The sequence below is a fragment of the Nelumbo lutea genome, chromosome 3 (assembly GCF_056320005.1).
Source record: "Nelumbo lutea isolate HS-2025 chromosome 3, American lotus-T2T, whole genome shotgun sequence".
NCBI lineage: Eukaryota > Viridiplantae > Streptophyta > Magnoliopsida > Proteales > Nelumbonaceae > Nelumbo > Nelumbo lutea.
Genome location: NC_142686.1, coordinates 58,395,957 through 58,423,745, shown reverse-complemented (window position 1 = coordinate 58,423,745; position 27,789 = coordinate 58,395,957). Strand labels below are relative to the sequence as shown.

At 36.9% G+C, this 27,789-nt stretch overlaps 1 protein-coding gene across 1 annotated transcript in view; it reads right to left on the bottom strand.

Annotated features, from left to right (window-relative positions):
- Nucleotides 1-1,664: 1,664 nt before the first annotated feature.
- The window catches only part of LOC148865166 (CLIP-associated protein-like), a 48,051-nt gene continuing 21,926 nt past the window's right edge, over nucleotides 1,665-27,789 (bottom strand). Inside the window, exons 8-21 of the mRNA XM_088980220.1 lie at nucleotides 23,195-23,269; nucleotides 23,041-23,109; nucleotides 22,786-22,871; nucleotides 22,581-22,698; nucleotides 19,724-19,822; nucleotides 19,284-19,641; nucleotides 17,253-19,069; nucleotides 17,053-17,148; nucleotides 15,490-15,594; nucleotides 13,985-14,059; nucleotides 13,813-13,881; nucleotides 13,631-13,699; nucleotides 7,920-8,021; nucleotides 1,665-2,169 (exon numbers count right to left, since the gene is read on the bottom strand). Coding sequence (XP_088836346.1) covers nucleotides 2,005-2,169; nucleotides 7,920-8,021; nucleotides 13,631-13,699; nucleotides 13,813-13,881; nucleotides 13,985-14,059; nucleotides 15,490-15,594; nucleotides 17,053-17,148; nucleotides 17,253-19,069; nucleotides 19,284-19,641; nucleotides 19,724-19,822; nucleotides 22,581-22,698; nucleotides 22,786-22,871; nucleotides 23,041-23,109; nucleotides 23,195-23,269 — 3,303 coding nt within the window. The 3' untranslated portion in view covers nucleotides 1,665-2,004. The remainder of the gene's footprint in view (nucleotides 2,170-7,919; nucleotides 8,022-13,630; nucleotides 13,700-13,812; nucleotides 13,882-13,984; nucleotides 14,060-15,489; nucleotides 15,595-17,052; nucleotides 17,149-17,252; nucleotides 19,070-19,283; nucleotides 19,642-19,723; nucleotides 19,823-22,580; nucleotides 22,699-22,785; nucleotides 22,872-23,040; nucleotides 23,110-23,194; nucleotides 23,270-27,789) is intronic.

Sequence of the window (27,789 nt, the reverse complement as noted above, 5' to 3'; positions counted from 1 at the left end):
CCTTCCATCTAGAGTAAATTTTGGGACAAAGAAAAGGGATTCATGTGTGTATGGGTGTATATATATATAGAGAGAGAGAGAGAAGACTTATGCAACTTTCCTCTGAAGTTTATTTTGGTAGCTTCACTGAAGCAGCTAAAGTCTCGGTCTCATATAAGCTTAGTCACATAACCGATCGTTTCTTAACCTACTTACCAAAACTGATCTGAAATTAGTGGGTAAAACAGCACTAAGAACTGGGCCTGTAGCTGATGTGGAAAACGTTTCTAAAAATAGAACATAAAAACATGTTATTTCACAAAGCTAAGACTAAGGCCATGTTTGATTCAATTCTCATTCTTATTCAAGAATGGGTAAAAATAGGCAGAATGAGAAAATATTGCAATGAACCAAACATTTTTTTCCCTAAAAATGAATTCTTTTCAAGTTGACAAGTATCCTATGTTGCCCATCATTTTCTTTCTAAAAAAAAAAAACTATTGGCATAGATGTTTACTGGTATTCATAAACCACCAACCTAGGTCTCCAAAACTGTTGGTATAGATGTTTACCGGTGGATAGCTGGCAACCAATGCTTACCAGTTGGCATAGATGTTTCGTAAAAGTACTTTTATAAAAGTATTTTCGTAGATGTGCTTTTATAAAAGTACTTTCACAACACTGTTTTTATAAAAATACTTTCACAAAAGTGCTTTCATAAAAATGGTTTGGTAAAAGTACTTTTATAAAAGTGCTTTCTTAAAAGTGTTATTATTAAAATTCTTTCATAAAAGTACTTTTACAAAAGTGCTTCAATGTAAAAATACTTTTACGAACTTTAGTAAAAATACTTTCACAAAAATACTTTTCATAAATTTAATTTTATAAAAGTGCCTTCATGTAAAAGTACTTTTATAAAAATGTTTTCATATAAGTACTTTTGTACAAGTAATTTCATATAAAAATGCTTCTATAAAAATGTATTTGTAAAAGTACTTTTGTAAATATGCTTTCACAAAAATAAACATCTATGAGCTAGATGAGGCATGATTATTTTTCATACTACAAGCTACTCAATTTTTGTGCCATGGGGCTGATTTTTCATTCTAATAAGAATGTGGTCCATGACAAGAATTTTGTAACCAAACACTCTGTTATTCATTCTTGCCTAGAATGAGAGAATTAAAAGAACGAGGGCATTCTTGAATTTCTAGTTTTTTCTTTTCTTGAGTCTACACAACAGGGTAAAGCTAAAGCCCATCCCATCCCCCATCCGCTTCATAAAGATCCAAAGAGAGGCTTATGTTGACTTGACTGAGGCCTAACCAGACTAATCTGTTTATCAATTTTTGCTATATCGACTTATAAGATCAGCCAGCTTAGTTAGTGGAGAGTGGAGACTACACTACTGTCTGGGTCTTATTGAAGTTTGAACCTAGCTAATTCCATCCTGTATAGCTGAATTTTGCCCTAAATCGTTAATAGTTTTGGGTAGATTTTGGTAACGGTTACCGAGTGAAACAGAACTTTTTATATTCATATCCGATATCTTGATGTAAATGAGGAACTTGGATATTTTATCCTTCTTTTCCTTCATTTTTTTTTTCTAATTTGGGTGATTGGCAAAACTAAAATTCCCGTCCACTGAATGGCAATCTGAATCTCTTTCTTGTGAACAAGCCAGCTTGGTTTTAACTTAAGGCCCCAATAATATCATTTCTCGTCACAATGGGGATACAGGTTCAACCACGTTGATTGATTCTCAATACACTTTATTTACCAAAACCCAACGGAACCCCCCCAACCACCTCACTCAATAAATGGGCATACAACAAGTACAACTTCACAACAAATTTGTCTCACTCCCCACAAGCAATCTCACCCCACAATGGAAAAACACACACCCAGATCCCATGAATCCCCCTTGTAAAGATGACTAATATTTCACACAATATACAAAAATACACATAAAGAATAACCAATACCAACGCCCCAAAACTATAATGCCCATCCACAAGAAGTCGTCTAACCGTGGTTGTTAGCATCTATTGTGGTCCCTGTTCTGGCCTGTGAAATCCGGTTAGCGTAAATAGTCACCAACCGCAACTGTGTACTGTTGAGCCCTTCTAGATATGGTAAGAATGCTTTCCCAAGCATAATGTAGATATCTACCAAACAGAAAACAACAGTCTGTGCCACGCCAACCACAACAAAAGAGAACCATCACCAGAAACATATTAGATGATAGGAATCAGGAAATCATGTACTAGTCACACATGGACTATAAAAAGTAAATTTCAACATGACCAACAAGAACAATTCCACTCTGCGTTCATATTTCAAGTATAGAAACATGGCACTAATTTCACATACATGCTTATATTGAAATAAACTAAGATAACACCTGGGAGTAGGCTCCAATACAACATGAAATGAGGAAGACTAAGATGATTTCGTCATGTGCAGATCATTTAAGCACCTGAAAAGTGGTCTTTTATAAGTTGACGGGTCTACAAGTGCTAGGCCAAACCAGAAAGGGAATAAGTTGTGAGAAATGATTTAAGGCCACATAATTAAGTGATGTGGTTGACCCTATAAAATTGGGACAATGCTTAATTGAGTTGAATTGAGCAATGACAAAAGATATAACATCTATGGGAGAAACGTTGGGATTTCTAGTTATGATTAGACTTCGCCAACGCTCAACTTAGTCCTTGATGAAAACTAATGTTATTGATTAGACATATTAAAGAGGTACCACAGTGCTTGTTTTTTGCTGATGGCATTGTATTAATTGATGAAGATAAAGTAGGACTAAATGCAAAATTAAATCATAGACAAATACCTTAGAAACAACAAGTCTTTAAAATAAGTAGACCAAAACAGAAAAATATGCATTACAAGTTTAATAATAACAAGAGTAGAAATTAGGGTACATTCAAGGTTGGAGACCATGTGATAATAAGATCTATGGCAGAAATATTAGAATTTCTAGTTATGATTAGACTTTACAAAGGCTCAATACTCGGCCCTAACTTACTTGCACTAGGTATGGATAAGTTGACTAGATATTCAAGAGATCTCATGGTGCTTATTCTTTGCTGATGGCATAGTATTAATTGATGAAGCTAAAGTAGTACTAAATGCAAAATTAGATTATGGACAAATACCTTAGAAACAAGAGGTTTTCATATAAGTAGGACCAAAACAGAATAATGTGCAAAGTAGATTTAAAAATAATAAGAGCAACATCAGGGTACACTCGGGATTGGAGACCATGGGATAATTCAATGTGACACTTTCTATTACCTTAGTTCAATAGTCCATAACAAATGAGATTGAGGAGGATGTTACCTACTGAACTAGAGAACAAATGGGCAAAATGGAGAGGTGCATCTGCAAACTTATGTGATAGGAGAATACCTCTTAAGCTAAAAGGAAAATTTTATAACACAGTTTAAAGCCAACAATGATGTATGGAATAGAGTATTGGACAGTCAAGATACATTATTTTGAAAACACAAGTGGCAGAAATGTGAATGCCTAGATGGATGAATTGGAAAACTAAAAGATAGGGTCAGAAATGAACCTATTCAAAGGAACCTAGGAGTAAATTTAATATCTACAATAGGTAATGAAATGAGGGAAAATATACTAATTGTTGGGCCACCTGTAGAGAAGAATATCTACAAAACCAGTAAGAAGAAATAATCTGCTATAAGTTGAAGGGGCTAAAAGAACTGGGGGCAACCCAAAAGGTACATGGGTTGAAGTAGTGAGAAATGATTTAAGGGTGCATAACTTAACAATGGATATGGCACTGAAAAGAACAGGGTGGTGGAATTGGGTTCATGTAACTGCCCCCATACAGTTGGGACATGACTTAGATGACGAAGAATCATCTTTGTCCTGCATCCTAGTGATCATTATAGTATGAAAATTCTTTGATTTTTTGGTTTGTAAGCATTTTTGCTTTAGGCATTTATAATGACCACTTGCGTTTCTAATTACATCAGTTTGATTCATAATTAGTATTTTTTGTAGGTTAATAAATTGCTTTCTATGATCATTTATGTTGCTTGTTTTTTAGTGTCCACAGCAGTTATCTTGTTTTAGTTGAATCGCATTTCATTAGTATTCATCCCTCATGAAATTTTATAAGTTCCATTATTGTATAGTTACTTATTTTGCACATGGTGTTTTTCAAATTTCACACTGAAAATTCTTTTGCACCTGTCTCTCTCAATCCAAATTGTTACGGTCTCATAGAAGGTTGACAAGGATTCCTTGCTAGTTGCAGTTTCTCAGCAAAGGTTCCTCTGTATAATGGAATCAGTTTTTTAAAGTGCAAGGCACAAGGCAAGACACACACCTTTTTGAAGCAAGGCACACAATTTTTAAAAATTTCAAAAAAAAAAAACAGAAATATGAAAAAAATAAAAAATCCAAAATAAATAAAAATATTAAAAACAATATTAATTAAAAAAGCAGACTTGACTTTAATTTTAAACTGAATGTTTTAAAAAGACAAACTTTCAATCTCTTTATTTAAGCACTCAAGCATTCAAGCATGTTAAACTTTCAGTCTCTCTATTTATTTCCTGATCACTTTAATTCAAATAGGTAATGTAATATTAAATGTTTTGCATTCCTAATTCCATGAGATGCCTTTGTACCAAGCCCCTTGAGTCAAGCTCAAAAAAGTCCATCCTAGTGTCTTAAATTCTTAATCTAAACAAAAAATGACTTTATAATTTTAATTATAGTTCCTAATCTTTTAAAAAATACCTTGTATTAAGAAGAATGAATGAACAACATTAGGAAAAGGGGGCTCTTAAAACATGGACTTGTTTTGGTTTACCCCAAGGGGCTTGGTTTTGGTCCGGGGGCAGAGCCCAGCCACCATGGTTCATAAAGTGCAAAATTTAAATAAGGTGCATGCCTAAGCTAAGGCACAAGGTTCACGCACATGAAACACACACCTTTTCAAAGGGGCTGCAAATGGACCTGGGCAAGGCATAAGCCTTGAAATGCACCTCGTCTGTGTGGTTATGCACACCTTAGACATGTCTTTTAAATCACTGCCAAGAAACTAATTTACCTATAACCCAACAGTAAACTCAGTATACTGAGTGGGGGCATGCCTAAGCTAAGGCACAAGGCTCACACACACGGAGCACACACCTTTTCAAATGGGCTGTGCATGGAGGCAAGGCATAAGCCTTGAAATGCACCTTGACTGTGCGCTTATGCACACAGCACACCTTAGGCATGTCTTTTGAATCACTGCCTAGAAACAAACTTACCTATAACCCAACAGCAAATTCAGTATACTGAGTGAGGGCATGCCTAAGCTAAGGTGCAAGGCTCATGCACATGAAGCACACACCTTTTCAAATAGACCAAGGCGTAAGCCTTGAAATGCACCTCGACTGTGCGCTTATGCACGCCTTAGGCATGTCTTTTAATTCACTGCCTAGAAATGAATTTACCTATAACCCAACAGCAAACTCAGTATACCGAGTGGGGGCAAATAACGTTCTAAATACTTTGGATACACCTCAGAGCTCCAACCTATCTTTTTATATCTAAGTATCTAACAAAAACACGTGGCAACTCCATAAAACATTAAAAAAGAGTTACCTCAAAAGGTTCAGGCCCTTCATGGAAAACTACTAGCCTGGCCATGTCAACATTATGCAGATGGCATGATAGTTCATCTAACAAGTTAAAAAGCATGTCCTAAGCTTTAACAAAAACAAACATTTTTAGAAGTTGGCAAATCCTTGACAAGGAAATATCTAGTAAAATGCCAAAACTTTATTTTTAAATTTTCAATAAACTTGTTAGTTTTATTATAGTTTCAAATAATTTACATAATTTATACAAACACGCATCTCTTTGGCATACTTGGACAGGTTAATTTGCTAGACCATTGATTAAAAAGGCTTAAGCCTTGAGGTGAGGTGCACAGATTTTGCCTCAAGGCTTAAGCCTCACATCTTTGATGTGTGGCTTAAGCCCTTGTCAGAATAAGGCATATGGCTCAAGCCTCAAGGCGTGAGTGTGAGGTGTGAAAAAGCATAAGCCTCAAGAACCAATGATTATTTGGCGATTTAACACACACACACACACACACTTCAGTAATTATGGGCCAAATAAAACAAGGCAAAATGAAAAACCAATAGGGCAAATCAAATTCTTGGTTTCTCTTGGATAAATTAACTAAGTTGTTTCTTTCCTTCTAAATTGGTCATTTGAATAAATCTGAGATGTAAAATGTTTACAATTGTTAACTGATTAGTTATTATTTTGTTGAAGGCACAAAAACTAGAACTTATTGCATTTTGATACATAAAATGTAAAATGCTTATAATTGTTAATTGATTAATGACTTGGTATATTATATGTTTCTTTGATCAGTGACTTGGTATATTATATGTTATTTTTGTCATTCATAAGTTTCAATTTTTTTTTTGTTAGTTTTTGAGACTTGCCGCTTGTGCCTCACATTTTTTGGGCCATTATGCCTCAACCTACGCCTTTAGCCATTTAAACCCTTGTGCCAGACCTGTGTGCGCCTGGGTACTTGGCAAGTGTACCACATACCTAAGTCACCAATACTAACTCTGTAGGCCAGTCTAGATTTTATTTTATTATTTTGTAGGATAGTCAATGTTTTGGAAGGTCAAGCAGAAAGCCCATTTAACTGGCCAACATGTATTTACAAGAAAAAATGGAAGATGAAAACTAATTTTCACAACTAACAAGGAAAATGTTTCTTAATCTGCTCAATTAAGGAAGGTCCCTAGACCTATGATGCCCAGATATGGATAGGCACACGGATACAAGAAACAGGAATACAATTCTCCATTTCCCATTATCTAATTTTTGAAGTTAAATTTAATAGCATTATCAAAATATACATCATGGCAAATTTCATTAAATTTTTAGCATGTGCAGATAATTTTATAGTATAATTTGTTAAAACATACCATGTTACATATTTTAGGAGTGTTAATGCTATAAATTACACCTAGAACCATCCAGAAGTATCTAGTGTGCAGGTATCCAAGTATTATAGCCCTAGACAATCCCACCTATTTCTACCATATGGAGGAATCAACTGGCTTATCCAAACTGTACCAGAAAAAAGATTCCGTGGAATTGAGTATGTTTGTTCCCCTGGTCCAGATCAGCCTCATATCACTTTGTATTTAAACACCCGAGGAGTCTGGATCTGCTCCTCACAGCATGTCCCAGCTGCACATTGAGAACATCTCCCATACTTGTATTTATTATTCATGGGGAGATGTTCCTAATACACGGTGGGATGTGATGTGAGGTCGGTGTGAGGAGCAAATCCCAATTCATCCCTGAGTTACACAAGCCTTTTGCTCATATGTCTTGTGAAAACTAACCTTCAAACTTAACAAGGAAAAAATTTTCCTAACCAGATCAATTGGGAAAGCTCCCTGAACAAGCCTACCTATTCTTGTAATGTGGAGGAATCCTGTGCTGGAAACTCAGCCTATACAGCACCTGAACTGAAACCTCTCCCAAGTTACACAAGCCATACACTCATACTGCTTGCTAAAACTAATCTCTGCAACAAGGAAAATGCTTCTTAATTAGATCAATTAGGGAAGCTCCCTAGGCAACCCTGCCTATTTCTGTCATGTAGAGGAATCCTATTGCCATTCCAAACTGTCCAGCTATGGGGCACTATCAACTTTCCACATATTTACTTCCCTTGTCCATACCAAATCCATACAGAACCTTGTAATGAACCTTCCACCCCAAACTTTAACAAGTTGTATGCCTGTACCATGACCAGTGAAGCCATTTTGGTACATAAAAAAAATGAAGGTAGGTGGTTTAAACCATACATTTCCAAACCATTGAAAAAAACGATCAAACATCAGGGGTAATTTTCTTACCTTACGAACATCTGCGCTCTGGTTCCCAAAAGCATCAAAAAGAGCAGGCAGGAATGAAGGCAACTGACCCATTAGTTCTTCTTGTGAAAGTCTCCCCACAAGCTGAAGTATAAACAGAAATTTCCCACTGTCATTAATACTAAAAACAGCAAAACAATTACAGATCTAAAATGGAACTTCAATGAGAAAAGGGGCTCCAATTTCTTCTAGTCTTTGTTTAGGTTATTACAAAAGATGATTGACAAAATAAAACACTAGAATAAGAAAAGGAAAAAAAAGTAAGTGCCTTTCTCATATCTGCTATTAGTTAAGAAATAGCAAACAAAATTGACCTACAAATTCCTCAGGGCCCATATATACTTTGGGGAAAGACAAGCAGGAAATAGGTAGACCAAACCAGAAATGTTAATAAGTAAAGAGAAATTAAAAATAGATCCTAACCTCTAGCATCCTCAATGAAAATGGATTTGAAGTTAAAGCCAGGAGAAAACTGTACAGGTAGCAGTGGCAAAGGACTTTCTAGCCATCTAAACAATGGAAAAATAGGCTTTCTCATAATATCTTATCCAGGTCACCTTCTTGAATCAAGAAAACAATGTACTGAAAAGTGAAAACTGGACTAGATATCAAACTGGAAAGGGGTCGGATTCCATTTTCTGGTTTAACTTGTAGTTCAACCTCAAAATCCCAGTTTTCCCAGCTATGAACTGAAAAGCGGTCTGGTTCTGGTTCAACTGGGCAATCTGCTCTAGTTATCATCAAAACATTACAAAAGTATATGCCAAAGAGAACATCACAAAAAATCTAATCATCAATAAGTGTTAATACTTAATAGCAAGTTGGTAGAAAAGGAATACTATAACATTCATTCTTTTATGTAGATTTGGTTAAAATTACTCCACATGTGTTGGTTTGTTTTACAACCTATAAAATTCATTCTTTTATGCTCATTTTGATGTAAAATAGTTTGAAAAGGTTGAAAAACTTGAAAGGTTCCATATGTTCCTCGCCTGAAATCCAAAGGGAGCTTAAAGGGGTTTGCAACCAAGATTTTTTTTTTTTTTGACTTTAGTTCTTTGTATAGCTGATGATAAAATAGAAAAATAACAAGAAGAGGTGACTAGCTATCACCCAAAGAAAGAAAGCTCAACACCCCCCCCCCCCCAAACACTTCTGAGATACAATTTCAATCCGTACCCAGACCCTCAACAAAATAACAAGAAGAGGTGACTAGCTATCACCCAAAGAAAGAAAGCTCAACACCCCCCCCCCCCCACCACTTCTGAGATACAATTTCAATCCGTACCCAGACCCTCAACAAAATAGAAGGTCTCCCTGCATAACCCTCACAATCACCCACAAAATCAATTCATACCCAAACTCACTACAACCCAAGATTAGCTAAAATACCACTCTGCTCTAAATTAATCAGTTCATAGGATATTTCTTTTCCAATACCATGAATTTTTTCCTTGCCAACTCTTCCCCTTCCAAAAAGAAAATCCCCAACGGTTCACTTACCTGGACCTCTGTTTCAACAATTTTCTCCAAATCAACTCTCCCCTCCACCTCTCTAACTCAAACAAACATCACCTCATCTTCATCTTCTTGATCTTTATCGCCCTTCTTTCCATCTTTACACTCCACTTTCACATGCATTCCATTTTCTTCAACTAGCTGAGCAGAGTCTGTTTCCGTCTTACTTTTCTCAATGTTCCTCCCCACCATATCATGATGAATATTCTTCTCAGCATCTTTCTGTGTTCTGTTTTTACCCTCCACACCCTTTTTATACACCCTCTTAAATTTATTACAAGGCCCTGACCCCAGAAGTCTATCCTTCAAACAATGAAAAACCTTAGTGATGTGAACCAAAATTCCATTGCTTGCACCCTTGGATTTCTTCTTTTGGTTCTCCATTGCACCGGTATCATTGCTAGTTACTTCCTCTCCAATCACAACCCTTTTCCACCCCAGATCAACCCCTACCTCAGTCACATCTTCTTAACCGATCATCTCTAATCCTCCTTCCAAATCATTAGTTTCATGGCTATTCACAATCAGTTCAACCCCTGGAACCACGTCTCCAGGCGAGGTGTCCACAAAATGCCGAGGCATTGATACTTGATACCTCAGTCTCAATAACTCGCCCTTAACTGAGCTCATTTCCTTTGTTCTCTCATCAATAAAAGCTACTCTCAACATTCCATCCATCGAAGCCACATCTTCAGGGTTCGCTGTTGACAGCAACAATACTTCAGACACTGCCCCATCTTGTTTATCCACATTCAAATTCTTGGATAGATTCCCCCTCAACTCTCTGTCCACACTCACTGTTTGATGAGAGATTTCCCCTTCTATTTTCCACTGAATCTTCCTTCTACCTCAACATTCCAGACAAACCTAGTGATAACCCATTCCCACTCATCATCTTCCTCTTTTCCTTTGTTTGGAGTTAAAATTCTCTTTTGATACTTGAAGGAGATCCATTTCTTCCCCCAAACCTTGAACCATCACCTTCGATCAGCATGTTTGTTAACACCCACCCTATTGAATACAGGTTGTTTACTTTGAAGCCCATGTTCAAAATTAACTTGGGAAGACAATGGTGGAGCATGTCTCGTAAAAGGATCAAATTCCCTTCTTTGGATCTAAAACCAATAACTGGCCTTCCCAAGTTAATTTTGAACATGGGCTTCCCAAGTTAATTGTGAAATCCAAGATATGATTTCAAGAGACTCACCTTTTTCATCTAACTACTTAAGTGATCACGCTAGTGGTCAATATGTTTACATTCACAAAAACAAGCTTTGAAAGATAATCTAGGACAACTAATTTTTTAGCATTTTTTATTTGAATGAGTTGAGTGGTTAGACTGGCAATTGAATCATTAAATCCATGATCCAATGGTCAAAATGGTTTTACGTCCAGTCAAAATTTGACAACATTGACTAGAATCCAAACTATGATTTTAGGTATCGTTCTCAATACAGAGAAAACTTCCTTGTAAAAATGATTAACAGAATGGCTACTCTTGAATAGGAAACAAAAGGTCAAGGCCAATGGCAGCAATGGTGACAAAAAACAAAGCTAATTATCCAAGAAAGTTATGCTAGGCAGTTCATTACTCCAGTACGTTTGGGAAGAGTAACCCAAGTTTTTTCTTTTTCTTTTTAAGCCTCATAAGACATAGGTTTTTAGAGAAACATGAATTAAAATAAGAAAAATGTATGGAAAGGCCATACACTATGCTTTTCTATTAATAAATGTGAATGCATTGTATTGATGAAAAATATATAACATAGTTTATATAGGAAAATATACAAACAATTTAACCATCAGATAGACATATATAGTTCATCATCATCATCTAAGCCTATTCCAACCTATATGGGAACAGCTAGATAAACAAAAATAGTTAATATTTAATAATTAAAAAAGAAGGTACCTCAATCAATCCATAATTTATCTTCATTTACATATTGACAAGAAATGATATTTGATCATTAATTTATATCAAAGATTAAAAAAACATAATTCAGTTCCAACAAATTGTTGCAAAAATTACAAGAAAACTAAATTGCACTGTTACACATTTTACTGTTTAGTAAGGATTCTTAAGCAAAACAAAACCTAAAAGGCGAGCATGGACATGTTCAACATAGCAAATGAAGTGGTATTCTAATCTTAATATCTTAATGTGGGTTTGGCTCAGCTTGAGAGTCTGTACCTATTCTATCTTTCTTAATCAATAATGTTTCCTGGCTATCTATCCAAAAAAAAAAAATGAAGTGTTATTCTAAACTTATTAACAATATACATACTAAAAACAAGGAAACTCAGAGTGCAATGCATATGCTTTATGCTCTGAGGTCTAAGCCTCAAAGCATAGCCCTCACAAGCCCCATTTGAAACATTGAGAATGAAAGCAAAGAACCTCTAATGAATAGATTAGAATTCTAAACAGGCCTTGTAGCCATTTGCCACTAAAATTTGTGAGAAACCACAGACATTATAGCAGAACTATAACAGGATTGTTTGGAGTAAATAGGGTAACCATGTCTTTCTTTTTAGAAATTTGGCAACCACCATTCCCAAATTTGTAATCTCCCTGGACTTCCTTTCTACCTCAAACAAGCACCCCTCGCCTGCGAAATCACTGCCGGAAAGAGGTTCAATGCTTTTATCACTGTTGCAACAGGAGTCTGTTCTCCAACTCTCCCAACGGCTCGAACCTTCACCGCCATTTGCGAACTCTTCACTCTCTGAGGAGGCAGACATCAGGTCGCCCTCTTGGGATGATACTTTTTCTATTCCTTTGGAGAAGTTGGGACTGCGCTTCTTTCGAAAAGATTTAGCTCGGATTTTTAACTGGATCAGGCCTGGGTTACAAAGTGGGCAGACCTTTCTGTTAAGGTTTTGAATTCTATCCACCACCGCCTCAGCCAACCTATCAACAAATGCCACATCAGCCTCTTTAAAATTTAGGAAATTTGAATTTCGAAACAGCCTTACCCTTGAGCCCTTTCCCACCTCACCCTTAGTTCTACCTTAGCCGTAGGATTTTTTTGGAAACCTATGACTGGGATCTTGTCTTCTTCTTTTCCTATTCTCCACTTTCTTCCAACCTTCTTCCCTTCTGATCTCGATAGTCTCATTGCCAACCGAAACTCTCCTTCAACCAGTACACCAGCTAACACTCGAGATGAAATCCTTGCCAATTGGAATAGCATCTTTATAATCCGTCGGAACCACCATTCTTTCTGATTTGATCTCCAGCTAAATCATGACTGTGCACATCACTTTGCCTACCACTATGTTAGCCGACTAAGGGGGTAAGCCCACCCAGTGAACCTTCAACCGCATGCATTCAAAGGACTCCCTATAACTTCTTTGAATTGTCTACTTCCAGAAAATCACCACAGAGGTCACCAATCATCCTACCAATTTCGTTTCTCCATAGATGTAAAGGAAGTCCAAATTCTCTAACCCAAAAATGATCTGGAACCTCTTCTTTCTTCCACCAAACTCCCACCGATTCCGACCAAGGTTCAAGATGTAGCAAGGCTCCTTTGAAACATCCCAAACCCGTATTTAGAACTCTCCGAGCTTCTTCCTTTGAGGGTAGGAAGAACACCCAGCTCTCACTGTCAAGACGCCTCACATCGACCCCCTGCGAGCAGTTCCAGACTCTTGAAGACCATTTTCAAATATCCTCTAGCTCGAATCCTTTCCATTCGAAATTTCCTACCAGGAAAGATTGTAGGAAGACCGATTTATCCATCATGCTTTCACTATCCAGATCCAGAAAGAAGGATCGAGTTCGCTTTAACAGAGATCTTCCCATGAGCCAGCCATTGCAGAAAGTGCAAACTTCTCGTATCTTGTCTACCCTTCTCCCCTCAGTTATTTTGGCAACCACCCTTAAATGGGTGGTGGCCCCTCTTAAACCGATTACCCTCAAACATCGGCAGTTACCTCCCGGCGATTACCCTCAAGTTTTCATGGCAAGAACACCATGCAAACAAGTTGATCGTCTTTCTACATGTCTATCCTCACTCATCATTCTAATAATTTTTTTGGAAAAGGTAAGGTAATATCATTCTAATAAATTTCTTGATGAGTTACCAAACAAAAAATATTAAACAGAAAATATATAGATGACATTAATAATTATGGCAAAGTACTAACAAGTATGATAAAAGCAATACCTTTGTTAAACAATTGATGCAAGTAACAAGAGTTTTCTCATCATCACTAACCAATAAAGGAACAATAACCTACAAAACAATCATTCAAAACATAAATTGAGGGTTTAGTGAACATTCATATATGAATAATCCTAAAATTGCTCGTATGTTAATAAACAAGATGCAACTTAAGATTTACTTACGGTTAGACATCTGAATGGATCATACTGAGTTAACACAATGGTCAAACAATGCTCAGCTTCATTTGAAACCTGGATGAACAATACAAGAGCTTGCATTTAGAAAAAGAAAACATGCATGTCAATAGGCACACATCAAAGTTTAATGTAAAGAACTTCCCAAAAAGTAAGATACCTTAGCAACCATATCCTTTGTTACATGAAGCAGTTTTTCAATTACAATTTCCACAGAATCTTCCATTGAGTTTTTCTGGAAGTTACACAGATAAGAAAGTTTAGTAAATGAACAACATACTATAGGAATTGCAAACAGTGCTGTTTGGACTTCATAGAGCCAAAGAATTGAACTATAGAAATTATTTTTGAAAGAGATTCAAGGGTTGTCATGAAGTGGTTGCGATTTGCAATCAGAATAAGGAACAGCCTGGAAATATAGAGACTCCTTGAGGGATACTAGATGTTTATCGCAAGAATTGGGTGTTCAGATCAAACCTTGGTAGGAGTGCGCCCCACCCTTTTTTCTTTAGCTCTGATCCAGGAAGGTGTGGTTAGAGATTTTTTTGAGCAGCATGCATGAAGTCCAGCCCAATCCCAACTCAAGGGATGTTAGGCTGTCATCAAGTGGAAAGGAGGGTCTGTTTTCAACTAGAAACTGTTATGAAGTTTGTGTTGGCTTAAGTGAGAAGAGGTGGCTTGGCCTTGGATATGGAAGGCACAAGTTTCATCCAAGATTAAGTTTTTTTTGTGTGACTGGCTGCTAGGGATTAGATTCAGTCTGCTGATTCCTTATTGAAACGCAGCTTGGAATTGGATACAACCTGCATTCTGTGTGGGTTAAGCCCTGACACTGCTCGCCATCTTCCAATTCACTGCCTATATACTTATCAGGTCTGGTGCCATTTTTCCAAGCTTTTTCAGTTGTGTTGGGTCCATCCTTCCTCCTTGGCTGATTTAATTTTGGGTTGGAGGTGCAGCTGTTTCTCGGAGAGAGGTAGTTTTCTGTGGAACAGCATGTTTTTTGCTGTTTGCTGGGTGCTCTGGAAGGACCGTAACCAAAGGATATTTGAATCTCTGTCAGCTCCAGTGGAGGTCATCATATGAAAGGTGGAGAGATCTGTTTTGAGTTGGGCTAGGTGCTCACAGTTTTTTGTGGGAGTACCTTCCAACTCCTTTCTGGACATAGGGGGTCCATAGTGTTTTGATTTTTGTAGAGTTTTGATTATACAAAGGCTTTCGTTGTATATGATCTGTGCATATTTATGGGCATTCTTTTGTATATGGCTGAGGGCATCTCACCTTTTTTATTTTAATACAATATTTATCATCACTTACTGAAAAAAGGCTATGTGGGTATATGTGGGTATACAGATCTGCTAATTGCTTCGCAGATGGGCTAGTTAAACATGGGATACGTGGGCAACATGACAACATATGTTTTGGGGTGTGATTCCTTCAAGGACTTCGTAACATGAGGTTTTGTAGGGCTTAGCGAAGGCTAGCCTCCTCTTACTGTTGCAATATGATTACCATTAACTTATTAATAAAGACTTATCTGTTACTGAATAAAAAAATGAACAACGAACTATAATGCTGAAGAGAACTGAAGTTTTAAGCAACAACAGTTTCAAAAGTGCACATAAATTCAACATTGAACTGGAAAAAAAAAGATACAACATAGACCTGATTATTAAGCATTTCAACTATCAAAGAAAGAGCAAGTTCCCTGATTGGTGAATCAGAATCATCCAACACCTCGAGTATGACTGTTAGGATCTGATTGAAGTACTGCAGATATAACATTCACAAATCATCAGCAACAAATTATATATAACTTCACTTAGCATTGGCAGAATAAAAAAACATAACATTTTTCTAGACACACACAACTAGAGATATTCGTCATGGCAATGATATTATGATCAAGAACAAACTCTTGTGACCTTGTAGGAAATGCAGTGGCCAATAACCAGATGAATTATAAAACTAATAAATTCATAAATGGACAAGTCATAAAATAGGAGGAAAAAACTAAAAGAAAGAAAAATCTTGTAGAGCTTTCAGAAAATTGGTCTCCACATATGTAGCCCACCTTATCACCTAGGCAAGCCCTAACTACCATGTTGGCACCTTTAGTTTATCCTACTTGTGTACAACGATATATATTTTTTCTTCCAAGTCTGACTACGATACCAGAAAAGAGATGATACCTAGTAACCTTCCAATCGAGGGATGATTTCATCAAGGTTCAGCTTGATGAAAATAGTCAAGGTGTAATTATGGCATTACTCTCTGTGCCAGAAGGATATGTGACTCTACAAGGGCTAAAGGTGCTAACAGTACTACAAAGCTTGAGACTGGCTAAATCACTAAGGGATCCAAAATTGGTAGAGGGATGGCTAAAAAACAACACCACCAGATCTAGGAAATATCAATATATCTAGAGGGAAGCAATGACATTGGTTGGGAAGATAAAAATTACTCACAAATTGATCTGTGGATCAGTTAATAGTATGGATGATACTTTGGCAAAACAAAGTGTAAACAGAACAATATCGTATTGTGAAATTGCCTATATGGTAGCAGGATTAGCCTATCAAAAAGGAGAATACAAACAGATTCAACTCCTGTACAGTGACATATGCATATACATATGCAATCACAAAACACATGCATGTATAAAATGGAGTTACCAGTCACAGAATTAATTTTTGAAAATCTTACGTCATTGTTAAGACTTTAGAAACAGTGGCATAATCATAACTGTGCACATACATAATGCATGCAAATGTACATGCATAAATAAGTTTTCAGAAACCAATAACTGAAAGATCAACATATTTTTGGACATAAAAAAACTTGCATTTTCATTCACGTATCAAAAAAAAAAAAAAACATTCACATCATACTAAAAAAACTTGCATTTACATTATACCATGATGCTCAGATATGGATACCTAGACATGACTGGAATACAGGGATATGAATCATATGACTTTCCATTCCTTATATCCCAAAGCCAAACACATATACAGGCACAAGTATCCCACTTAATATGCATATATCATGATTATATGTCAACCTTTTCAAGCTATGCTTCAAACAATTACAGATTTTTGATAGTTTCTCATTTTAAATATCTTACAAGTCTTAACACCACAAGTTAGTATTAGAAATGCCCATACAGTATCAGGTACCACAGAACATATGCTAGGGAAACATATCCAGATATCATGGACATCATACCTTGGTCCACACAGAATGGTCATTAGCAATAGAAGCATCAACCAGCTGCTGAAGTGCTGTACGTTTGCTCGCGCTTGAACTTTCATCATTTCCAATCTACAAACAGAAAATCTCTGATGAATATGATGCATTTCGAATTTTCCTATAACTACCATAAGCCACAGTCGATGGAGCAGATACTGTTTCTCCTCAGAACTTACCTGGTGGAGGATTCGAGGAATACTAGGTCCTGAATCTGGAGTGGAGCTGACTTTAATTGCTGCCAGTTTCTCTTGATCAACATCCACCTCAGGAGAACCCTCAGTACCAAGTGTCAATCCAGTCATTCCCATTCGGTTAGAGTTCATCAGTCCATTTATGTCCAGACGTGGAGTTGACAGAGAACTCTCAACACCTATGTTATGATCTACATTTTCAGTTCGGCATGTCAAGGATCCAACATTTTCTCTCATGGTACTAGCATTGAACTTCAGATCCTTGCCTTTAGAACTAAGAAATTCAGTATGGGACCCAGAATCAAAACTCTGATAGAAGTGCTCCTGATTTTCATCAGAAGAAACTTGACCGATAGAACTAGCAATCTGGGTCGACTCTTGTGCAGAATTCCACTTCCTTCCACTATCACTATCAATTGAACCAGCAGAATACCTTCCAAAAAGATGACCTTTCTTCAACACACCAGCATATCCTTCTTCAGATGAAGTTCCAACAACATCTGACTGGTCATACAAAGATTTGGAGCGTTGTCGTTCTTTCTTGTTCTGCAGAAAATTCATCAAGTCGACCTCTATACGAGGAGTGTATTGCTTAAGTGCTCGTCTCAAGGAATTCTGTTCTTCAACTGATAGGCTGAGGATAAAATTCAAGACTGATGTTGAATCAAAATGAGAATAAATAGATATTATTCCAGTAATAGCTGCTTCCTTCAGTTTTGTATTCTTATCATGGGCCAAAGGAGTCAACTTAGCAAGCCATAACTTTAAAATGCCACTGTTACCAGGACCTTCAGAATTCATAGCATGCTTGTTGAAGGAATTATTAGCAAACTCAATGACAGCCAGTTTTGCCTTTGGAGACCGTTGTTCATCCAATGATCGGAGCAAAGCAGGTAGAAGAGAATCTATACCATAAGTCTTGCTAACAATTTCCAAGGTTGTAGAACAAGGCTGCCGAACTAACTCCTTTGGATCAATCAACCGTGAGAAAACATGCGGTAAGATCCTTTCCATATAACTTTCAAAAGGCTTTCTGCATGCTGGAATTATCTCAGCAAGTGTTGAAAGTGCTGCCTGTGCAACTTTATGGTGGGGATCATCCAAGTGTTGGAAAAATAATTTCATGACCTTCTCAAAGCTCTGTGTAACTTCTTGAATACCTTTTGGTCCTTGCTGCAGCAAGGTTCGAAGATAATTAAAAGCAGCAACCCTAGCACACCAATCAGAACTAGGACTAAGACCTTCAGTCAGAGCTTCACTGAGAGATGCTGGACCATCCATATAGCTTGACATTTCACCAAGTGGCAGCTGGCTATCATCAAAACTGTTTCTACCACTTGAAGAGATCCTCCCAGTTACATGCTTTCTCAAAAGTGGCCGCTGGAAATTTGGAATATAGTTGTTCTGTGCATCTCTAAAACTTGAATCTTTATAAGGTGTATCCAAGTACTGCCTGTCAATATGAGCATTTAAAAATCGTCTATTCCCCCTGATATCAGTATTCTCTTCAATAGAACTTCCTTCTGGTAATCTTTCTGGAGCTCTTTTTGCTGTATAAGGCAATGATAATGCTGACAGAGGCTCAGTTGCCAGATTACCAAGGTAAGATAACTTCTTCCCAGGATCTTTGGATGTTTGAATCTGAGAAGTGATCAGATCAGACAAAATCAACCCACCATTACGACTACTTCCTTTAGCAACATTAAGTGCAGTTGTATCTGATAGCACTGAACTTGTGACATGATTTGAAGCAGTAACAGCTGCTGGGAATGGTGGATCACGAGATGACGGAGGGTCAACTCCTGCACTAGGGCCAATAACAGGTAACAAAATTAGCCATTCACAATAATTCTGAAGATGAACCCAGGAACATAATGCTACGTCTCAGTCATTAGGATAGTGGTTTTATAATGTTCAAGTTACTCCAAAAGTACCGATTTCATGTAAATAACCATTTTTACAAATAAAAAAAAACATTTTACTAAATGATATAAGAAATCAAGAAATTATTTGTACCTAGATCCAAGCTAGTTGACCGCATAGCTGAACCATGTTTCTCAGACATATCTAAACCTCTAAGCATGCTTTCAATTGCTGTAACCTTCTGTTTGCTTGCATGGAGCACACTTTCAAGGCTTCTTTCAGTACCTTTTCCTACTGATTTTGCTTGTGACAGAAGCAGACCAGAAGAAAGGGATGCCCCTGATGGCAGACTTGCACTCCTGTCCATGGCAACAATAGCAGAAGTTCCATATCCTGGTAAATTTGAAGGAGCAGAAGCCTGTGATGGAGCACGTGACAACTGCACACCTCTTTCACGGAGTGAAGGAGAAGCATATCTTCTGTGCATACCCCCATCTTCATCATTTATGATCTGTGCAATTATGTATCAAATCAATCACATGGTTCAACAATGAAAACATGAAGGTCATGGATAAACAGAAGAAAGTTAATACCCTTTGTATGACTGGATCAAATGACAAGAAAAGGCGGCGGGAACGTTCAGGCCAAGTTTTAGCAAACATTCGGTAGCAAGTTCTTGCAGTTGATCGTACCTATAATTTTTGACAACTCAACTCAGTTAAATAAAGCCTTGTAAATAGTTTTGACCTATGATTCCTGGATACGTGTACAAGGGTACCATATCCAAGGTTCAAAGTATCGATACACCTGATATGTCAGAAGGGGTATATCAGTACCTTGTACCTTATGGAAGTCTTTTTCATAGTTTTTTTTTTTTTTTTCAAAAATAGATCAAGGGTACACCATATTGGCTGATATGTGTCAAATCGCATCCAATAGCAAAAGATACAATCACTGAAACAAAATTATACCGCATGAATTGATTAGTATTTAGTAAGCATTTAAAAGTTACAACTAAGAACTGAAATACTCTATATATGACGGTAATGCCTGGAGGAACACCCACGCTTCAAAATCCACAATTTGAGTAATTAGCACCTCATAGCATGGTTGACCCCACATGCCATTCCAAGATCAGTAGTTCATATCTCTCCGAAAGAAGATAAAGCAGAGCTTAATTCTAAAAGTTTCTTGCCAAGGAAACTTGTCGATCAGGTGCTGCTAGGGTCCTTCACACCCACTCCAAGATAGCTGTGCTTCTTTACAAAGTATATTGGCTCTCGTTCAAATTTTCTTTTCTTTTCTTTTTTTTTCTGAGAGGGGAACAGACCCAAGAAACGTCTCTATGGAGGTAAACATAAACCAATATGTATATGCAAATATGAGGGAAACTTGGAAAGTTTAAGGCAATAAGCCATTTCGCTGTAGCCATTGACTAATACATAAATATAGGTTTTCTAAATCCACTCAAACAAAATATTAACAAAAGAGATAGCTAATCTCCACATCCATCAGAATGAGATGTTCAATCTGGATGCTAGAGCTTGAAAATTTGGTCGGGTGAATGAAATGCTGCTTGATTGAGTTGGTAATCTGACTGAGAGATTAAAATTGTTAGATGTTTGGCTGGGAAATTTGTGAACTCAGACCCAGGCGTGGAAGTTGTTGCTGCTTGGGTGAATGCCGAATGGAAAGCAAAGGAGGAAATCAAGGTCAGAAGACTTAATGCTAGGTTTTCTTCTCTTTATCTTTAACAGTAAAGTGGAGGCTGAAGAGGTGCTTTCATGGGAACAAGACTTTGGATGGAGCGATTAGGAATGTTGGTACCACTAGCTTAGTTTGGATTAGTACTTTTGGGATTCCGTCCATGCATGGTGCATACAATCCTTTCGAGTGATTGGAGAGGTGGTGTGTGGTAGCATTAGAAGGGCTGATCATTGAACAAAATCCTGGAAGGATTTATTTGCAGTGCAAATCTTGATTGAAGACAGAAATACATGTGATTCCTTCTTCTTTGGCTTTTTGCTATGTGGGTGAATGGTTTGATTAAAGAGTGGTGGTGGAGGGGAGCTATCCTTTAAGATGGTGTAAGTAAGATCAGATCAAATGGAGCTATCTCAGCAGAGAAAGATGGTTTTCGGGTTTGAAGGAGGTGGAAACAAAAAGTTGGACACCAGGAAGAATCAAGGTTGAAAATGGGGGCAATTTTGGAATTCCAGACATGGAAAAGAAGTGGGAGCTTCAATTGAAGGACACATCAGCTGAAGCATTAATGTGGAGAAGATGAAAGGCTGATTAGGCGGAGAAATAGAAGGGGTCAGATGGGCCTAGTAAAGGCCAAGAGGGAGTTTTTGAAAGGCACATGGAGAGTAGAGTTAAGTGGGCTGGTTCAGTGACTACAGAACTTGGGGAGTAGAGTTATGTGGGCTGGTTCAGTGACTACAGAACATGGGGAGTAGATCAAGCAAGGCCTACTGTCAACCCTCTTATAACTGATGGGGTTGAGTTTGCAATTAAGGATAGCCTTGGTTTGGAAAAAGAAAGGGCTCCTAATGTCATGGTCTTGAACAAGAAGGGAAGGTTTTTGTGAAGCCCTTCGGGTCGGTCGAAGAAGTGAATAGTGAAGCTTTGTCACCTGGTTACCAATCAATTGTATCACGGTTGACTGTTCAATGTTCATTGGTTCCCGGGGGAGATAAAATCGAGGGTGCTCAGGTGGTTGCAGAGATGTAGAAGAAAATAAGTCCTTTTGTGGGTGATTCAATTTATGGGGTAGCAGAGAAGTCAAAGGAGGAGTTAAAGGAGACATGGATGGATTCCCCGGGTTCAGGTGGATTTGAAGGAGTAAATAGGAGTGAGAGCAATGACAGTTTTCTGCAGAGGTAAGTCAAGTTTTTCCTTAACCATTTGAGAGGGAGGCTGCCGAGGTAGGTTCGGCTGTAGTTATGGATCCTTTGATCAGATTAGGATACTGCATACCGTTAACAAATTAAACAAAAAAAAAACACTATTATATTTTATAAACAAAATGAACTAGAAATGGCTTTGATATTATACATCATGAATAAAATAAAACAAAATAACTTCTATGAGATTTGAACCTATAACTCTCTAGTAAACATAGAAATGCTCAAACCAACTTAACTAATAGATACAAATTTGACACAATATCAACTTTGGATAGCATACAAATTTAACATCAGACAAACAGATACTGTCTGCAGCCCTATAACTCATAGTTCTCTAGAGCTTTCTTTTGCAGCTTTTGAAAGATGCCTACATATTGCTTGTGTAATTGGGCTTCAAGCATTAGAGTTTGGAAATTTTTCTGTGTTATGATGCTAGAATATTACAAAACCGCATAGTTTTAAACTTTTAATTAGCCATATAAATAATAATTATAGACTATTAAAACAACTCCACTTCCCTACACTCATATCCAACAAATACCTCACTCATTGCATCTGCTACACAGCATCTTATAAGGTCTTCATAAAGATCAGCTGATCGATGTATTTCAGGTGCATCAGCCCAATATTCTAGAACCAGAAGTGCATATTCGCAGCACCTGCAATGGGAAAAAAGAAAAAAAATGATAACTGTAAAAAAAGGAAAAGCCATTTGCTTGTCTATTTAATAAAATGCGAGATCATACCTAGCACGGAGAACTGCACTACGGTCATTCTTTGCACAGTCAGCAATTCGAGGGAGCACACGGGCAACCTTACAATTTCGCAACATCTGGAAACCCCAAAAGATACATAAACAAAAGGAAAAAAAAAAAAAAAGAAACACAAACTACAAGTTTAGACACAGAAAATGATAACACATATATAGCAACTAACTGTGAAATAAAGTACAGTTATCTGCAGACTCAGCAATAACAAGTACAGTTATTGCTTGTGTATACCGTTTTTATGCAGTTGTCTGCAGACTCAGCAATAACAAGTACAGTTATTACAACAAGCTTGAAAAGCACCTGAACATAGTAATTCCAGGGGAAACGTCAGAACAGCTATTAGAAGACATTACAACCACAATCCACCTGAACAATATGAACTTACTGGAATGAACATCTCAGCACACGCCTCAAAATCACCTAGAAGCTCTTTTGATAACAAGTTCAAAAGATGGCAAGCCTACAACAAGGAAATCCCTATTAGCAACTTGTAGAAAACCTAAATAGTTGGATTTTATGTGTAGGTATTATAAAAAACATACGATGCTCTTAAGGGCCACAGCTGGAATGAACATCTCAGCACCCCTTAACATATTTAAAGCCATTTTTAGGTACTAATTAACATTTAGAGCCTCCTACTAGTTATTAAATAATTTATCAAAAAAAGAGTTATTAAATCATTTGTCAGAATGCAATGGCTTCTTTATAACCCTTAATATTCTCAAATAAATTGTTTATGTGATCATTTATTCACATTTATGCTTTTCTTACAACTACATAATAAAAATCACATTTCAATTACCAAAAAAAAATACTCGTCTTGTGCACATACACAAACACACAGCCACAGACTATACACAAATATTTGTAGATTTTCTGTTCATTAAAAAAAGTCAACAATACTGATAAAAAAAAAAGATCAACTACATGCTAATTTATATGATCACAGAATATGTCTCAGACTACACTATACCTATCAGATAATCTCAAAAGAGTATTTCATGCAAATTTTGCTAACTTATTTGATCCCAAACAGGGGTTTTGGACTACAGAACACCTATTAAACCACTCATCCAACCAGGTCCAGTCCAAGGTACCTTCAATCAGATGGTTGCATCTTGATCCGATCTGAACCCAAAATAGCAGAAAGTTCTATTAGAATGGGAATTAACACATGAACTCACTGGCATCAAAGGCCTAAATAAAATAGACATTGATTCAGTCATGCAGCCACCACCACCACCACCTGCCCTCCCCCCGACACATAAAAAGAAAATAGACATTGAACAGGTAGAGCCAAACCTCAACATAATTTACTCCTTCCTATTTCCCTCCACCCATAAACTCCCATCCAAGAATTGGCCATCCCATTAGCCTCATGGATATACTATTGATAACACCAAGCCCAACCCCCTCTGTCTCCACTCTCAAGTTCTCAACTCCAAAGCAATCTAGCATTGTTCATCTGTGATTATTGACTCACAAAAACATGCAGGGCAATCTGAATTACACACAACCAGGAACTCAAAATTTTCAAAATAATTATCCCAAAAAGGTTTTCAAGGAATCTAGGCAATTCTGGACAGTAGTGGGGTCCCTAGACACCTAGGCAATAAGAATTTTATAAAATAAATAAACTAAATTTTGGTTAGTTCCATAGTTTTATTTTATATATCAATGAGAATGCATGTTAATTGAAAAAATAGCAATTCCCTTTATTAACATTAGGTTTCCTCTCAAAACATGAAAAATCGTCATATCTAAAAGACAATAGCATTTTAAATACTTAAATTTCAATAGTTCCAAAAATAAATGTTTAAAAGAACGATTAAATATAAAAAATAGAGCAATTAAATATAATATTAGCAGCTAAAGAAGGCTATAAATTAATATGATAAAAATTTAAGATAGAAAGCGAAGAAAAAAGAACAAGAGTAGAGCCACTGTTTTATTTAATGTAAGAGAGAGAGCGAGAAAGGAGTAGAAGAAATAAAAAAAGAAACCTCTCTACCCTTCTTTCTTTCCTTTTCCCTTCTCAAAACCCTTGGATAAGTAAAACTCTAAAACAAAGTTTATAGTATACAATAAAATGTATTAACAAACATATCAGAAAGATGTAACCATAATAATGATATAATAATAAGGTGGCTACCTTGTTCTTTTAATAGCCTAGGTGGGTGCCTAATCACCTTGGTAATGCCTTGACAACTATCCTATGCCTTTACACCAAAAGTTTTGTCCCCCTCCACATTTCTTTTTAATCACTCTACCTCACTCATTTTTCTTTTCCTCACCTTAATATCCTCTTTCTAATGAAAAACTACAGTAGGCCAATGGCCCAATAACAATATGTCCATAAATTAAATAAGAGATATAAGAAAGAAAAACAGTAACTAAAAATATTATCCCACTTCTACTACTTTTAACAATTATAATACTTAATCTAGACAATCTTGAGTTCAAAATTCTAATGCCAAATAAAGATTAAAGAAGAGTTCAAAATTTTAAGTAAATAAATCATTGGGACTGGGAAAGGATAACACAACAGACAACTGATTTTTCTAAATGGCATGGAAGACGATAGTAGTACAAGTCAAACATGCCAAAACCAAAGATCAATAGTATAAGTACAGGGTTTTAGAACTTTCAAGAAATGCTAGTGGAGTGCCATTCATTAAGAAGAAGGGGCAGTTCAGAGGGAACGATATGTTCCATTACATAACAGTTGGGAATTTGATCAGATCTGGTAACAGCAATGCCACATGGATTCAGACAAGGGAGTCAGAATCAGAGTATCAGACATGTCAGGTTTGGCAAGATGAAAAATACCAACTCAGTGAAACGTTTAACATGGACACTCATTTTGGAGAGTCCATGTAGCACTGACTCGAATGGCATCTGGCAGTAGAAAGTTTGCCTTTGCTAATCTGGGTGTATTTAAGGCTATATTGGACAGCACAGTGTAGATGCATAAGATCACGCCTTGAGGTGTAATCATCAGATACTGTGTGTTGACACAAATTTCGTGTATAATTCTGAATACAAGAAAAATGAAGACAAATTCAAATAAATTGATTTTTTATATCTGAAATAAATGGGATACAAACTCTTTGGATTTGAAACTCTCTTACAAAAGAGATAGAACCTCTGGTTCTCCCGACAGTGCTTCTCATAACTTGAAGATTTGGATTTGAGTTGAAGTCGAGGGTCAGATGACGTGCTCCTGTACTTCAAACAGTGATTGAGATTGCTTCCTTCAATTGGGCTTTGAAAGCTTGATCAAGAAAAGGATTCTGCAAGACTTCAAGAGTTTTGGCTTTGCCCTCAAGAAGATGGTGTATGTGCTTCCTTCTTCCCAAGAGCTTTCTAACTTCACTTAGTTTCTTCTTGACTCCCAAAAGTCCCTTCCCTCTTGATGGGAACCCCTATTTATAGATTTCCTGGTCTAATCTCTTAATCCCCTTAATTAAGGATTTGATTAGCTCTCCTTACTCGTTTTAGAGTGAAAGGTTGTAATTACTACCATTCTTGGAGAGAATAATTTACCATCCATTATTCTCTCTTCAGTCATTGGATAATTTCCATCTATGGGAAAGTATGCCTTGATTGACTAAAGATTTGATTGGCTCTAGTTACCTTTCTTCTTTTTTTTGAAAACTGTAAAGTAAAGTGGTTTCATTAAAAATCAACTAAAGAAACCCCCGTACAAAGAGAAATGAACAGAGTATATACAAAGAAACCAAAAAAGCCCCATACAGCCCTCAATCCCCTAAACAAAAAAGCTACTACCTCCTTACAAACAAAAAGTTAGACTCAAAAAAAACACTTGGATGTCTGTCTTTAAACAATGGGTGTACAGTCAGCCATGAGTGGATCATCCCCATAATTTTCCTCAGAACATCTCCTTTTGATTTTTGAATTCCTTCAAATAATCTGTTATTTCTTTCACTCCACACAGCCCACAGAACAGCTGCAGGAATAATACTCCAAGCCACCTTTCCAGATTTACTCAGACCACTCACCCACCAAGCTTCCATGAGTCCCCTAACATCTTCCGGGAAACATAGCTTAGCACCAAATAGTTCCACCACTCTTAACCACATCAGATGACTAGATGATTCCACATTCCCAATACATAGGGGACATGCCATGTCTACCACTTCTAACCCTCTTTTGACTAATATCCTTGGTTAGAATCTTATCCAGCACGGCTAGCCAAACAAAAAAGGCTATCTTTGAAGGCACAGTTCTAACCCATATTCTCTGACTTGGGAAAGATATAGCTTCCTCTGAAACTGCTTTAAAAAACGCTTTTACAGAGAACATACCTGACTTCTCAAAACTCCACACTCTTTTATCTTCCCCTATTCCCGATATGTTCGAGTCATACAGAAGCTGGAGCAATCTGATTAAGGATGCTACCTCCCAATCATTTAAATTTCTTCTGAACTGAGGGTTCCAAGAGCAATGACCATTCTGCCTTTCCAAACATTCAGCAACAGTTGCATTTTTGTTTGTGGTGATTTTTTTTTTGTGATAAATGAAGAATTTATTAGAGAAAGAAAATAGAAGCAACTTTTACATGAGACACTTTGAGAGGCACAAGCTGCGACCTCTCCAACCCTACAAAAACTTAAAAAAGATTACAACTGAGCCCAATACGTTCCCTCGTTGCCCCTTACTTGGCTAAACAGTCAGCCACAAACATTTTTGTTTGTGGTGATTTCAAACAGGTCCAGAAAAACATTTTTTAAGGGACCCTCTTCACACCAGTTATCCTTCCAAAAAAGAACCCTCCTACCATTTCCCACTTTGTATTTTATTTTATTTTTATCAGTAAAAATCTTTCATTAATAACAGAGAGATTAAGATACAATAGCTAAAGATTACATAGGAAATTGCAATCTCCAACAATCAGTCACAATTCTGCCCAATACAATGAAGATCTATTTGCCCCTTGTTTTGCTAGGGTATCCACTA